We start from the raw sequence: 17,194 nt of genomic DNA, 5'->3' as shown, positions 1-17,194 counted from the left end.
GGACTGTAATGGAGGGGGACAATGAACCCAATGATATTGGATTTGAGCATGGTTACATTTTACAAAATTATCAGCTTCTCATGATTCTCCCTACAATGTAGTCAACAAAGTTCTGTTTGAAGGCCAGTGACTAATATTGCTCGTAGCCTGCAGTGTGCCATGAACGTTCAATGCCATCAACCATGCTATCCTCACACATCACTACGTATGAAATAACAATCTCCTATTTAATATAATTAAGCAAACAACTTGGATCAAATATCTGAATTGCTTTACATTGTGGTGGTTAAAGATGTTTGAAATGGTACATAATGAAATTTAAGATCTTCACTGCAGCCACAAGGTCAATCTGAAAGGTATGCTTAAAAGGCTCAAGTTTAAAGTTTATTTATTAGTGTCACAAGTAGGCTTACATTAACAATGCGATGAAGTTTCTGTGAAAATTCCCTAGTCGCCACCCTCCAATGCCCGAGGGAAAATTTAGCATGGCCAATGCACCTAATCAGCACGTCTTTTAAACTATGGGAGGAAACCCACGCAGACGTGGGGAGAATGTGTAGACAATGATCCAAGATGGAAATTAAATCCAGGACCCTGGAGCTGTGAGACAAAGAACAAAGAACTAAGAACAAAACAGCACAGGAAACAGGCCCTTCGGCCCTCCAAGCCTGTGCCGCTCATTGGTCCAATGAGACCATTCGTTTGTATCCCTCCATTCCCAGTCTGTTCATGTGGCTACCCAGGTAAGTCTTAAATGATCCCAGCGTGTCCGCCTCCACCGTCCTGCTTGGCAGTGCATTCCAGGCCCCCACCACCCTGTGTAAAATACGTCCCTCTGATATCTGAGTTAAACCTCGCGCCGCGCCCCCGCCCCCCCCCCACCACGCCCCCCCCCCCCCACCACGCCCCCCCCCCCCACCACGCCCCCCCCCCCACGCCCCCCCCCCCCACCACGCCCCCCCCCCCCACGCCCCCCCCCCCCCACCACGCCCCCCACGCCCCCCCCCCCCACGCCCCCCCCCCCCCCCCCCACGCCCCCCCCCCCCCCCCCACCACGCCCGCCCCCCCCCCCCCCCCCCCCCCACCACCACCTTGAACCTGTGATCCCTCGTGATCGTCACCTCCAACCTGGGAAAAAGCTTCCTACTGTTCACCCTATGCCCTTCATAATTTTATACACCTCTATTAGTTCTCCCCTCATTCTCCGTCTTTCCAGGGAGAACCCCATTTACCCAATCTCTCCATCTCAAGCATGCCATATGCCTTCTTCACCACCTTCTCCACCTGTGATGCCACCTTCAAGGACTTGTGGACTTGCACACCCAGGTCCCTCTGCATCTATACTCTTGATGGTTCTGCCATTTATTGTATAGCTCTCCCCTACATTAGTTCTACCAAAATGGATCACTTCGCATTTATCTGGATTAAATTCCATCTGCCATTTCTCCAGCCTATCTATATTCTGCTGTATTCTCTGACAATGTTCATCGCTATCCGCAAGTCCAGTCATCTTTGTGTCGTCCACAAACTTACTGATCACACCAGTTACATCTTCTTCCAAATCATTTATATATATATCACAAATAGCAGAGGTCCCAGTACAGAGCCCTGTGGAACACCACTAGTCACAGATCTCCAGCAGGAAAAAGACCTTTCCACTGCTACCCTCTGTCTCCTGTGGCCAAGCCAGTTCTCCACCGATCTAACCTTTTATCTCATGAGATTTAACCTTTTGCACCAACTTGCCATGAGGAACTTTGTCAAACGCTTTACTAAAATCCATATAGACGACATCCACAGCCCTTCCCTTGTCAACTGTTTTTGGCACCTCCTCAAAAAACTCCACCAAATTTGTGAGGCATGACCTCCCTCTTATAAAACCATGCTGTCTATCACTAATGAGATTATTCCATTCTAAATGTGCATACATCCTATCTCTAAAAATCCTCTCCAACAATTTCCCCATCACGGACATCAAGCTCACTGGCCTAAAATTACCCGGGCTATCCTTGCAACCCTTCTTAAATAAGGGTACCACATTCGCTATCCTCCAATCCTCTGGGACCTCACCTGTATCAAATGAAGAGACAAAGGTTTCCGTCAGAGGCCCAGCAATTTCATCTCGTCTCCCTGAGCAGTCTAGGGTTGATGCCATCAGGCCCTGGGGATTTATCAGTCTTAATGTTCCCTAAAAATCCTAACACTTCCTCCCTTGTAATGGAGATTTTCTCTAGCGGATCAACACTTCTCAGACAGCAGAGACTGCAGTGCTAACCACTGTACTGCCCCTAACATCTTATGCCAAGGCTGTCAGTGATGGCATTGGCTCCCAATGTCTCAAGAACAGGTGTTGCTCACACTGATCTTCCACAATAGTGGAACAGCTTTAACAAGCGATTTTGGAAGTTACTTTTCCCTCTCCATTCTCCCAATTTAGCATATTAGTTAACATTTCCCCCAACTCCCACACTGAACAAATGAACAATGAGAATGGTCTGGATAGGAAACAGGCAGTTCTCTTTTAAATCTCCAAAGATCTATTGTCGACGTAATTTAGCAGATTCATACAACAAAATGATTAAAAAACAAACAAAGGAAGCATAATGGACATCCAGAGACAAAGGAAGGTTACAGATGCAGAGGTAGATACCACTGAACAAAGACAAGCACACAAAAGATGTCACCAACACCCTGTGCTTGAAAGGGCATCATGGTTAACTTTGCATTATTTTATAAGCCTTTCTCCTTCAAGAACTCCCAGAGTTAACATATTTCCTAAGTGGCAGTTACTTCATATTTAATTCTGGTTTTAAACACCGAATGCTAAAACCATATTTAAATTTGAAAAGATAAATATGTGCCACATAATAAACAATGCTCACGCTGAATTAAACATTGCTGTAATGGAATGTAATGGAGAAATGCCATGGAAGAATTGGAAATCTAATGGTATAGGGATTTTTTTTAAAAAAAGCCTCAATTTCCAAATGGCTTGACATCTCATTCATGAAGCTTGTAGGCTGGAATTTTACCACTGTGTCCGCCACAGGAACTGCGGGGCAGACAATGGGAAGGTCTGTTGACATTGGTGGGATTTTATGGTTTCTGGAAGAGCAAGGCTATGAAATCTGGCCCTGTGATCCAAATACATAAGCTATACCATCACTCTTCCTTTATTCCCCATCTGCACTATGCAAAGACCAATTCCAGAGTGAAATAATATATACTCATTTGCTGAATTTAAAATACTATGTGACCTATCTACAGCCAGCTTTTGTTGTTGGTATACTGCCTAATCAGCAGGTGGAAAAATGTTTTTCACTTTTCAGTGCATATAAAAGGATTTAATATTCTACACGGACTGATTTATCAGCTGATTATTAACAAGCCCAGATAAAACATTGTGGTACTACCAAGATAAAATTAGAGGCGAGAAAGTTATGACAAGCTTGTAAGAAAGAAATGACAGTCCAATGTAACTATCATTCCCACCTCAGTGGAAAAGGGAAAGATCTGGGGTGTGGAAAAAGAGAGGATGAGAGAGAGAGAAAGAGGAGAGAGTAGGAAGCCATTAGCAAACTTCACTGGAGTCTGTAAAATTTCAGGTTGCCTTGTTCTTTCAATGAGAGCTGCTTCTCAGATTGTTATTAGAACTTATACAAAATAACACCTATTTGTGAAGAGCTGAATGGCAAACAACATAGACATTCATCCCACACACAACAAAATCAGAAGTCTATAGCGAGTTGGCATTTTAATGGAACAATCAGAATGCATCCTAGTCTTCAGTGTTCTTGCATCAAACATTTTCATTTTCAACTGAAGTAAACAAGTGTGAATGTGGGATGTAAGTGCACTGCGAAAATTGATACAATTTACTCTGCACCTAGTGACAGAAATAAACCTTGTTAAAGTGATTTTGCACATCTCAAAGAAAGATATTACAACTAACAATGTTGAAACCCCACTTCCAATTAACAGCAATGTACACACTTATTAACTCAGTGGCCAGTTCACCATTTGGCATAGACTTGACAAATCCCAGATTCATTTCCTGGTTTGCACCAAGTCAACTATCAGTTGATACAAACGAGGAAGAGTAGGCCACTCAGCTCCTTGAGCCTACTCCATTATTCAATAAGATCATGGCTGATCTGACTGTATTCCTCAAATCCACATTCCCCACGCATCCCAAATAACCTTTCAACCCCTGGCTTATCATCAATCTACCTACCTTAAAAATATTTAAAACTCTGCTTTCATTGTCTTTTGAGGAAGGGAATTCCACTACCCTCAGCAAAAACTTCTCTTCAGCTGTCTTAAATGGATGACCTTTGTATTTTTTTTTAAAATAGCAACACCCTAGTTTTGGATTCTCCCACATCCAACTTGTCAAGACCCCTCCAGGATCTTGAGATTTAATCAAGTCACCCCACGCTCTTCTAAACTCCAGCAAACACAAGCCCAGCCTGTCCAACATTCTCTCATAAGACTACCCACCCAATCCAGGTATTAGTGCAGTAAAACTCCGAACTGCCTAAATAAAGAGTCCAATATTGTACACAGCACTCCAGATACCACTGCGTAATTGAAGCATAACCCCTGTACTTTTGTACTCAATTCCCCTCAAATAAACCATAACATTCTATTAGCTATCATAGAAAAATTGTGCAGTGTAGGAGGTGGCCATTCGGCCCATCAGGTCTACATTGACCACGATCCCACCCAGGCCTTATTCCCATAACCCCATGCATTTATCTAGCTAGTTCCCTTGACACTAAGGGGCAATTTAGCACAGCCAATCCACCTAACTAGCACATCTTTGGACTGTGGAAAGAAGCCGGAGCACCAGAGGAAAACCACACAGACATGGGGAAAATGTGCAAACTCCACACAGACAGTGACCCAACCTGGGAATCAAACCTTGGTCCCCAGTGCTATGACGCAATAGTGCTAACTGTTGTGCTGCCCCTATGCTAGTGACTTGCTGTATTTGCGTATCGTCGCTCCTTTTGTGGTTCACGCACTAAGACACCTAAATCCCTCTGCATCTGAAAGCTCTGAGGCCTCTCAGCATTTAGCCCTGCTGTACCTCCCTTTTGTCTCCCTGCCAAAATGAAAAATTAATTTTCCCAGATGTACGCATTTGACAGATCTGCCCACTCACTTAACCCATCAATATTCTTTTGTAACCTTACGTCCTCTTCACAATTTACTTTCCTATCTTTGTCATCAGCAAATTTAGCAAACAAACTTCCATCCCTTCAGACAAAGTGGAGGCCTCAGCACTGATCCCCATGATGCACCACTCCTTGCACCTTTACAAGTTTATTTGTGTCACAAGACTTACATTAACACTACAACAAACTATGAAAATCCCCTAGTCACAACACTCCAGTGCCTGTCCGGGGATACAGGGAGAATGTAACATGGCCAATGCACCTAATCAGCATGTCTTTCAGGCTGTGGAAGGAAACCAGAGCACCCAAAGGAAACCCACTCATATACAGGGAGAACACGCAGACTCTGCTCAAACAGCGACCCAAACCAAGAGTTGAATCCAGGGCCTTGCTGCTGTGAGGCAGCAATGCTAACCATTTGCCAGCCAGAAAAAAACCCATTCACATCTACTGTTTGTTCTATTAGCTAGCCAATCCTCTAGCCATGCCAATATGTTACCCCTACAATATGAACTTTTATTTTCGACAATAACCTTTCTTGTGGCATATTATCAAATACCTTGCGGAAACGTGATACCATAATTGTCTCCGCATTCCTCCCCACCTAATATCCTCCAAGTACTCATCTTCACAGCTACAGAATAGCCACGTGCTTGTGATATCGGAGGACTAAGAGAAATAACATTCCAGCACCGAACACCACTTCTTGGCAAATAATAGGAGAGGAAAAAAAAAAATCGATGTTCGTCTACTGTACTCTCAAGATCAAGATTTTAACTATCCAGAATGTAGCTGACAATGTTTTGAATCCATGTGGTTTTATCTTAGAAAAAAAACAAGCACTAAAAACCCTAAAATGGAAACCGCTCACAGGTGAAGTGTCTTTATTTATTGACAATGCTGAAAATCAATCTTAACCATTAGTACTCCTGTTCATGTGCAAGTCTGAAATATTAATCCAATAAAAATTGTAATTCAAATAATTTGATTAATTTAGTGAGACAAGACATATTCAGTAGGGCCTAGCTGTCAAGAATTTACATGGATTAAAGTTGTGATTGCCTACAATCTCAATTAAGATGAGAGTTTTATGGTTTGATGTGACAATCCTGGTGTTAAACAGCTAATAATGTTAACAAAATCACAACCACGGTAATACAATGGTCTCAGGGCGGCATGGTGGCACAGTGGTTAGCACTGCTGCTTCAGTGCTAGGAACCCAGGTTTGATTCCCAGCATGGATTACTGTCTGTGCAAAGTCTGCATGTTCTCCCTGTGTCTGCATGGGTTTCCTCCAGGTGTTCGTTTGCCTTCCACAGTCCAAAACACACGCTGGTTAGGTGCATTGGCCATGCTAAATTCTCCCACAGTGTACCCAAACAGGCACTGGAGTGTGGCAAGTAAGGGATTTTCACAGTAACTTTTTTGCAGTGTTAATGTAAGCCTACTTGTGACATTAATAAATAAACTTAAAAAAAGCTTAAAACTCCAAGAGGGAGGTACTCAAACAAACTAGTTAACCAGTCACATTTTTCTCATTTGCCAATTCATTGAATTGAAGTAGAGCCCCCTAGAAACAAATTAAGTTCATGAACATAAGCCAATATCTACAAGCAGCTTGATCAGGGCTGACAGAACTCACTTATAACAACCAACTGTGAATTTGAAATAAGGAGTTTAACATTATGATATGAAGTTCAGAATACGTGCAACTGTTGTGTCATTGCCAAAAGCTTCAGCCTTACTTTCCTCAACATCCAAATTATATTTTGACTTAAGAACAGCTTTACTGTTTTTAAAAAAACAAAAAAGATAAAAAGAACTTATTTAAGCATTGCTACTGCCAATTCTTCATACTTTGCATCCAGAGCAAAATTTCACTTCCCAGAGGCTAAGCACACAAAGTGCTCCTCAATCTTATCCAACACTAATCAAGATGCTCTCTCACAGACCCTCTCTTCACAAGTTCCCAACTTTGGTGAATTAATCTTTGAGATCCAAGTGCTTTTTAAACAATTAAGAATTTTTAAAGCATTAAGAATTTTAGTATCATAATGTGTTACATTATATAAACAGGTCACTTGGCTCAAGACTCAACAGACTTTTTCCTCTATTTAAGTCTCGTTTAATAACCACTACTGCTTGCTCCCATTTAACATTAATTTTCCTCTTTTTCAACAGCAATCATTTTCAAAAGGAAATTAGATAAAGGTCTCTGTATCAACAAAGGTTTGCAAAGAATTACACATTCTAAACATCCACTTGTGGTTTTGTTTACTTATCCTGCTGTAGCCGAGTCAGGGGATTAATTAAAGAGTTTCTCTTTAACAAATCTGTATTGGTTTTCCTTCATTAATCCATGCTTGTCAGGGAAGGTGCTGGCGTAGTGGTATTATTATTGGACTAGTAATCCAGAAAAGGTTAATACCGTGGAGACCTGGGTTCAAATCCCACCATGGCAGATGGTGGAATTTGAATTCAATCAAAATCTGGAATTAAACACACTTGATTCTTTAGAAATGGAAACCTGCCATCAGGTGACCCCAGATCCACAGCAATACGATTGACTATTAAATGCGCCCCAGCTTGCTAAGTCATTTCATTCAGTTGAAGGGTAATAAATGCTGGCCCAGATGATGACACCCATGTCCCATGAATAAATAATAAAAAGCAGTTGACAATTTTAGAACTGATAATACGGAACAAAAGCTTCCCCACCACCAAGATTCAGATGCTAGTTCATCCCTGCACCCTTTTTTCAACAAAGGTGTCAGGATTAGCAATACTCAAGTCTTCTAACACCAAGTTACCATTTATAAAACAGGAAATAAATTTAATCCTAAAGCCTGAAAAGCTTTCTAGTTCTCTGAGGAGGAGAGGTGGGGGGTCACTCGCAGGTCCAAGCACTGAACTCCAAATATACTGTTCCAAAGTACCTCCTTTATATGAAAGATTTAGTTCAAAAATAAATATACAACCAACTTGTCAACAAAGATCATTAACTTACCTACTGGATCAATAGCTTTAGTATGTTGCATGATACTACAACGTTCATTATAAATCTTGTTGGAGCCCTGGTCCTAATGAGCAACTTGAGCCGAATACAGCACTTACCTTGGAAACATTTTCTTCAATTTGTTTATTATAGAATAGGGATTTATAGCAATGTAATGCAAATTAAACAGAAACATATTCTAGGGAACTAACAACATTTTTTTGCACTGCTGTGGAAAACAAAGTTAAACTTGTCCAGATAAATATTTATATTCCATTTATAAATAAAACACCTCACATTTTTAGATATTGTCAGGTACTTTGATACTAATCGATAAAAGATGAAGGTGAATCTTTAAGGACAGAAAGCAAAACATTCAGTCATTTCCTGACAGGTATGGAAGGAACACCGTTTATGACAGTGCAGAATGGCCACAGATATAGAAGGAATAATATTCATGGTTAGCTGATTAGTATACATTAGGAGCTGCAAGTTACTTGTGAAAGACTCTTATATCGTTTTAATAATTTTCCCATCAACTAGTTAATTTGTAGTTAGTTATACCAAAATCTATTATAACTGTTTCACTGAAAACTGTAAAATGTGCTCAGTTTCAACACCTAGCATTTAATTAAGATCAAGACAGAAGACAACCATACGTTACATTTAACAAACAACTGCAAACGATTGAACCATTTAACATGTGAATTAGCATTCAACACAAAGATGAAATTTGCACTTAAACACTAGCGCACAGAAAGATCAGAAAGAGTTCAGCTTTTCCACATACCTATCCCAGCATGTCCAACAATCCATGTCAAACGGATGAAGAGCATCACACCCCAAATATTTAGCATACATCGTACCTAGAGGATAGGGAACGATTACACGAGAGCACAAAATAGGTTGATAATCACACATTCCAAATTCTTACCAAAATGCAGATACAGCCAACCAGATAGTGAATTAACATAGCAAAATCTCAAACTTCCTTAACTGCATTTAAAATATCATTTAATGATATTATTTTTCTCTCATTATGGCCCTGATTTCGACATCTTTAACAAATGGTGGCTGTGCCCTCAGCTGTCTAGACATCTAGCTCTGGACCATCCTCCTTACAGCTCTCCAATCTCTACCTTGAAGACACTCTTTAAAACTTACCTCTTCGCCCAAGTTTTTAGTCATCAGGCCTAATATCTCCTTATATGGCCCAGTGTCACTTGGGATGTTTCATTATATTTAAAGGAACTGTGTAATCAGAAATTGCTATTGCTCAGCAGGCAGTAAAAGGGAAGATGTGGGCAATAACTACAAAAGTGACTTTAAAAAAAGGAGAAATTGGCATTCACAGAGCAACTTTCATGGCCAATGGAGGTATTATTTTGAAGTGCGCTCACCTTTGTATTGTAAGAAACCTGGCAGCCAATTTGCGTACAGCAAATAACAATGCGATAATTCTCAGAAATTTTTTCCTGATGTTGAATGAGTAATAAATCGTCAGGACACCGATTTCCTTCAAAATAACGTCATGGGATCTTTTCACCCACACAAGTAGCTAATGGGACCCAAGTTTAATGTCTCATTGAAATAAGTGACACAAATCACCATGCATCACTCCCTCAGTGGTTGAAATCAGAGCCCTGTGACTCAAAAGGTACAAGTGCTACCAACTGAACTGAAGCTGACACTTGATATATGATATTAGAAAAATATCTACATCCATCAAAAGAAGCTCAGTTTGGGTTCCAACAGGATCACTCAGCTCCTGAACATATTACAGTCTTGGTTCAAACAAGGACAGGAGAACCGAACTCTGGAGGGGAGGAGGTCAGAGTGACGACCCTCAACATCAAGGGAGCATTTGACCCAGTCTATGGCATCCAGGAGTTCCTCAGGGTGGTGCCCTAGGCCCAACCATCTTCAGCTGCTTCATCAATTACCTTCCTTCCATCATAATATTAGACATGGAGATATTCGCTGAGAACTGCACAATGTTCAGCAACATTTGTTACTCCTCAGATACTGAAGCAGTCTATGTGCAAATGCAGTAAGACCTGGACAATATCCAAGCACACGCAGACAAGTGGCAAGTAACATTCACAAGCTTTGAAATGTTTTTTCTATTTCTCCGTCCACAGATGCTGCCAGATCTGCTGAGTTTAACCAGCATTTTCTATTTAGAATACGTTTATCGATTAACTGAATATTACACAACATTAAAACCACTGCTACTTGGGGCACAGAAGCATATATCATCTCACAGGATTTGTAATCTCGCGGCCTGGATTAATAATCTAGAGGACAAGAGTTTAAATCCCATCATGAAGGTAGAGAATTCAAATTCAATGAATTAAACTCTGTTAAAGATGAAGATCCAATGAGGTACCAGAATATTCTAGAACCCACCTGCTTCACTAATGCTCTTTAGGGGAGGAAATCTGTGTGATTGTGTTTTTGGCATATTTTTATCCTTAGACAATATATATTCGTCCACATTTGAATGCCTCTTTGGAGGGAAGGTGGGAAGGCCACACTGGTAGGTAGTGTTCAGGATAATTAAAACATAGGTCTCAAATAACTGAAACCTGGGCAAATCATGATGCCACGAAGAATGGATCTCTCAGGGCTTTAGTATATGGGCAATGGACTGGCTTGGATGATCACAGTCACAATTTGAGTTGTTCTCATATTCCAGTCATGGAGCAAGGGGCCACATCTCCTCTGGCCCATCTTCCATGGGAAATTTGGCCACATACAACTGATTGAAGGTTGAAATCTGGGACTTCACCACACTCGGATCAGTTAGTAGGTTGCAATTAGTGATGTTTGCAGTCAGCCGGTCATCAAGAGGTGATCCATCCGCAGTTTCTAGGCTGTGGACTGAAACTGTTCCAGCAGAGGCAGCAAGATTGCAGAGCAATGCTTGACTCTTTTTTGAAAGGACCTGGGTCAATGGGAATGCTTCATTATGTACACCCATACAGCTGTTAGGGAGGGAAGGCCAGGAGTTTGACCCAGTAATGGGAAAGGAACAGTGATATAATTCTAGATCAGAATAGCGTGTGGCTTGGAGGAGAATTTACAAAAGCTGCTGCCCTGGACTTTCTAGGTGGTAGAGTTTGCAGATTTGGAAGGTGCTTTTGAAGGAGGCTATCTAGTTGTTGCAGTGCATCTTGTAAATGAAGTATAATGCTGCCACTGAGAGTCAGTGATGGAAGAAGTGGATGTTTAAGGTAGTGGATAGGGAATGAATCGAACCGACTGCTTTTTCTTGGATGTTATCAAATTTCTTGAATGTTGTTGGAGTTGCGTTCATCCAGGCAAGTGGAGAGTATTCTGTCATGTTCCTGACTTGTGCCTTGTAGATGGTGGGCAGACTTTGGGGAGTCACATCGCATAGAATTCCCAGCCTGTGACCTGCTCTTGTAGCTATAATACTCATCATAATCATAGAATCCTATGGTGCAGAAAGAAGCTTGTCCAGTTCAGTTTCTGGTCAATGATAAACCCCAGGATGTTTATAATAATGCCAAAGAAAGTCATGGGGAAGTGATTTGATCCTCTCTTGATAGACATCCTAGAAGACACAGCAGTTAGCACTGCTACCTCGCAACGCCAGGGACCTGGGTTCGAGCCAGGGAGCTTGGGTCACTGTGTGTGGAGTTTGCATGTCTGCGTGGGTTTCCTCCCACACTCCAAAGACGTGCGGGTTAGGTGGATTGGCCATGCTCAGTTGCCCCTTAGCATCAGGGGGACTAGCTAGGGTAAATGCATTGGATTATGGGGATATGGCCTGCGGTCAGTAAGACTCAATGGACTCCTCCTGCATTGTAGAGGTTCTATGATTCTGTGACATGGACATTACTTGGCACCTGTGTGTGCAAATGTTAATTGCCACTTATCAGCCCAAATCAATGTTGTCCACATCTTGCTATATATGGATACGGACTGTTTCAATATCTAAGGAGATGCAAATGACACTAAACATAGTGCAATAACCAACCAACCAACATCATCCCTTCCAACCTCATGATGGAGGGAAGATCATTGAAAAAGCTGCTGAAGATTGTTGGGCCTTGGCGCTACCCGTAGAAATAGGGCTGCCCAAAAGCTTGAGAGTTTGCTATCAAATAAATTGGTTGGACTTTAACTTGATGTTGAGAGACTTCTTACTGTGTTTACCCCAGTACAACGCTGGCATCTCCACATCATGGCTCTGCCTGAGATCAGTGAGTGGAAGAGGGGGGCCCGCTGCCACTCTGCCTGAGATCAGTGAGGGAGAAGGGGCCCGCAATCAGTCTGAGTAGGGGATAAGGGTATCAGTACTGTTGTGGGGATGAGGCAATGTCTGTTGGGGATAGGGGGAGGCATCATGCAACCCAGAAGTGATGTGTTAAGGGAGCCAAGTTCTATCTTTTTTTCTGCGCATGCACAAACGGATGCGCCAATTGGAGCTGCAGGATTTTGGGCATATTAAGCCTCGCCCACAGACTTCTGCAACGCGATTCAGAATCACTGATATTTTTTCAAGCAGAGTGTGCACAGAGGTGCCAGAGAATGGTCTAAAAGTCAGATCTGAAACACTCCCAGTTTCAAGTCTGCCCATCACTCAAAATGGCAAAATAGGACACTTTGATACCATATTTGATCCAATGCCGTCTGAACATCAAGGCAGATGTTCAGCTCTTTAGTCCATTTTTGGGGCCTAGGTTCTAATGAGGTTAGGAGCGGAGTGACCCTAGCAGAACCCAAACAGAACATCAGGGAACAGATTATTGCTTAGTATTTGCCGCTTGATAGAACTGTCGATGATGTGTTCCATCTGTTTGCTGACGATTGAGTAGACTGGGGCAGAAACTGGCTGGGTTTGATTTATTCTTTTTATGGACAGGACATTCTTGGCCATGGTCAGATGGATGAACATAAGAACATAATAAGAACATAAGAAATAGGAGCAGGAGTAGGCCATCCAGCCCTTCGAGCCTGCCCCGCCATTCAATAAGATCATGGCTGATCTGTCGTGGCTCAGTTCCACTTTCCCGCCCTCTCCCCATAACCCTTAATCCCCTCTCCTATCAAAAACCCATCAACCCGCGTCTTAAAAATATTTAGCGAGGCAGCCTCCACCACTTCAACGGGCAGAGAATTCCAGAGATTCACCACCCTTTGAGTGAAGAAGTTCCTCCTCAACTCCGTTCTAAACCGCCCCCCTTTTATCTTGAGGCTGTGCCCCCTAGTCCTACTGTCCTTTCTGAGCGGGAAGAGCCTCTCCACCTCTATCCTATCCATCCCATTCATCATCTTATACGTCTCAATGAGATCTCCTCTCATTCTTCTAAACTCTAACGAGTACAAGCCCAGTTTATTCAGCCTCTCCTCATAGCTCAACCCCCTCAACTCCGGTATCAGCCTAGTAAACCTCCTCTGCACTCCCTCCAAGGCCAAAATATCTTTGCGCAGGTGCGGCGCCCAAAAATGCACACAGTACTCCAGTTGCGGCCTCACCAATGCCCTATACAGCTGCAGCAAGACCTCCCTACTTTTATATTCAATCCCCTTCGCTATGAAGGCCAGCATCCCATTCGCCTTCCTGACCACCTGCTGCACCTGCAAGCTGGGTTTTTGCGACTCATGCACAAGGACCCCGAGGTCCCTCTGCACCATCGCCTGCTGCAGTTTTTCGCCCCGTAAGTAATAGTCCTTCCTACCATTCTTCCTACCAAAGTGGACCACCTCACACTTGCCAACATTAAATTCCATTTGCCATTTCCTGGCCCATTCGCCCAGCCTATCTAGATCCTTCTGCAGACTCTCCAAACCCTCCGCACAATTTGCCGTTCCCCCAATCTTGGTGTCATCAGCAAATTTCGACACTCTACACTCGGTTCCCTCCTCCAGATCATCTATATAAATGGTAAAAAGCTGAGGCCCCAGCACCGACCCCTGAGGCACTCCACTAGTCACCATCCGCCAATCCGAATAGCACCCGTTGACCCCCACTCTCTGCCTCCTATTTGACAACCAATCCTCTATCCACGCTAACACCCTACCCCCAACTCCATGTCCCTCGACCTTCTGCAATAACCTCTTGTGAGGCACTTTGTCAAACGCCTTCTGAAAATCTAGAAAGACCACATCCACCAGCTCTCCTCTATCCACCGCCCTAGACACATCCTCATAGAACTCCAGTAAATTTGTCAGACACGACTTCCCTTTAATGAAACCGTGCTGTGTCTGCCCTATCAAGCAATTCCCTTCAAGGTGCCTCGCAATTTCCTCCTTAATGTCAGATTCTAACATTTTACCTACCACAGACGTTAAACTAACCGGCCTATAATGCCAACAGTGTTGTACCTCTACTGAAACAGATTCGTTAGGGGCACAGCTAGTTTTGGACACAAGTTTTTTGTTATATTGTTGGAATGTTGTCAGGGCCCACTGAATTTTCAGTACCTGGTACCTTCAGTAGTTTCTTCTTTTAACAGAATGAATCCAATTGGCTGAAGACTGATGATGTTCAGGAAGAGGCTGAGGTAGATGATCCACTCAGTACGTCTGACTAAAGATATCTTATCTTTTGCACTGATAATCTGGGCTTCCCCCATCCATTGTGGATGAGGATATTTGTGGAGTCTCCTTCTCCTGTGAGTTGTTCAATTGCCTGCCACCATTTGCATTTGAACATGGCAGGATTTGAGAAGTTAGGTATGATCTGTTGGTTGCGAGACTGACTAAAGCATACAGCAGCCGCTGTTTGGCATGCAAGTAGTCCTGTGCTGTACATTCACCAGCTTGTCATGTCCATGAGGTTAGACCCATTGATTCTCGGAGGGAAACAAAAATCATAAAAGTTCCAAAACAAAATGGAGAATTGGCTTTAAAATGAATGGAGTTGAGAAACCGGGTAACCTCCCTTCTTGTCTGCCAATATAGGTGGCATTGTATGATTACAAGTTATGGACCATTTGTCTGGACAATTACTGGTCCAATAACTCTCCACTGTAAAGTTGATTTATTAGTCACAAGTAGGCTTACATTAACACTGCAATTAAGTTACTGTGAAAATCCCCTAGTTGCCGCACTCCGGTGCCTGTTCGGATACGCTGAAGGAGAATTTAGCATGGCCAATGCACTTAGCCAGCAAGTCTTTCGGACTGTGGGAGGAAACCAGAGCACTCGGAGGGAACCCACACAGACATGGGGAGAATGTGCAAACTCTACAAAGACAGTGACCCAAGCTGGGAATTGAACTCAGGTCCCCTGCGCTATGAGGCAGCATTGCTAACCACTGTGCGACCCCACAATAGAGAAAACAACTTTCAAGTTTTATTAAAAAAATCTTATTTCTCAACACCTGGCAATTTGTGTAGTCAATTTCAAATTATGTACTACAGTCTGTGATAAGGAACATTTAAGACATTTTGAGGGCAGTCCAAGCCAGCCAGCTAGTTTGAGAAACAAGAAATTCAGCCCAAAGGTAGATTCTGCCTAAAATCCACAAGAGCTGGGGCTGGTGTTTTACCTACTGATTTGTAAAACAAGCTAGATCTTTACTACAATGCATCTCAACTGGAGCAAAACCCAAAGTTTATTTATTAGTGTCACAAGTAAGCTCACATTAACACTGCGATGAAGTTGCTGTGAAAATCCTCTAGTCACCGCACAATGGCACCTGTTTGAGTACACTGAGGGAGAATTTAGCATGGCCAATGCACCTTACCAGCACATCTTTGGGTCTGTGGGAGTAAATACAACATAGAACATTACAGTGCAGTACAGGCCCTTCGGCCCTCGATGTTGCACCGACCAGTGGAACCAATCTAACGACCCTCTAACCTAAACTATTCCAATGTTATCCATATGCCTATCCACTGACCATTTGAATGCCCTTAAAGTTGGCGAGTCCACAACCGCTGCAGGCAGGGCATTCCACGCCCTTACTACCCTCTGAGTAAAGAGCCTATCTCTGACATCCATCCTATAACTACCACCCCTTAATTTAAAGCTATGTCCCCTCGTGTTAGCCATCACCATCCGAGGAAAAAGGCTCTCACTGTCCACCCTATCTAACCCTCTGATCATCTTGTATGCCTCAATTAGGTCAGCTCGTAACCTTCTTCTCTCTAATGAAAATGCCTCCACATCTTTCTTATAATGCGGTGACCAGAACTGCACGCAATACTCCAAGTCCCTCAGCCTTTCCTCATAAGACCTTCCCACCATACCAGGCAACATCCTGGTAAACCTCCTCTGCACCCTTTCCAATGCCTCCACATCTTTCTTATAATGCAGCAACTAGAACTGCACACAATACTCCAAGTGCGGCGGCACCAGAGTTTTGTACAGTTGCAACATGACCTCACGGCTCCGAAATTCAATGCCTCTACCAATAAAAGCTAACACACCATACGCCTTAACAACCTTATCAACCTGGGTGCCAACTTTCAGGGAGCTATGCACATGTACTCCAAGATCTCTCTGCTCGAAACTGAAGCACCTGGAGAAAACCCACGCAGACACAGGGAGAACATGCAAATGCCACACACAGTGACAAGCTGCCAGGGGTAGTGGTAGAGGCGGGTACAATTTTGACTTTTAAAAAGCGTTTAGACAGTTACATGGGTAAGATAGGTATAGAGAGATATGGGCCAAATGGAACTAGCTTAGTGGTTAAAAAAAAAGGGGCAGCATGGACAAGTTGGGCTGAAGGGCTAGTTTCCATGCTGTAAACATCTATGACCCTGACAGTGACCCAAACTGGAAATTGAACCCAGATCTTGGCACTGCAAGGCAGCAATGCTAGCTATGAAACCTGCTGCTACAATTATTAAACCAAGGCAAATTAATTGCCGACTTCCAACTTCCCTTCAGCGATCAAAAAGGAAACCATCAGACCTCAAACATTTCAACCTTCCATCTCGAAAGGATCAAGTTTAACAATAAAGTGAATGCTACCTTTAAAAGCAAACCATAGCTCATATATACTATTGCAACATTCTTTCAGAAAAGGGTGTGG

At 42.9% G+C, this 17,194-nt stretch overlaps 1 protein-coding gene across 1 annotated transcript in view; it reads right to left on the bottom strand.

Moving 5' to 3' along the window:
* The window catches only part of slc12a2 (solute carrier family 12 member 2), a 213,122-nt gene that overhangs the window by 124,763 nt on the left and 71,165 nt on the right, over positions 1–17,194 (bottom strand). The window contains exon 3 of the mRNA XM_080188735.1: positions 8,966–9,041. Within this exon, the coding sequence (XP_080044861.1) occupies positions 8,966–9,041 (76 nt within the window). The remainder of the gene's footprint in view (positions 1–8,965; positions 9,042–17,194) is intronic.

This window comes from Carcharhinus amblyrhynchos, chromosome 5, assembly GCF_965287045.1.
Source record: "Carcharhinus amblyrhynchos chromosome 5, sCarAmb.v2.hapA, whole genome shotgun sequence".
Taxonomy (NCBI): Eukaryota; Metazoa; Chordata; class Chondrichthyes; order Carcharhiniformes; family Carcharhinidae; genus Carcharhinus; species Carcharhinus amblyrhynchos.
This window is presented reverse-complemented; position numbering and strand designations above follow the sequence as displayed.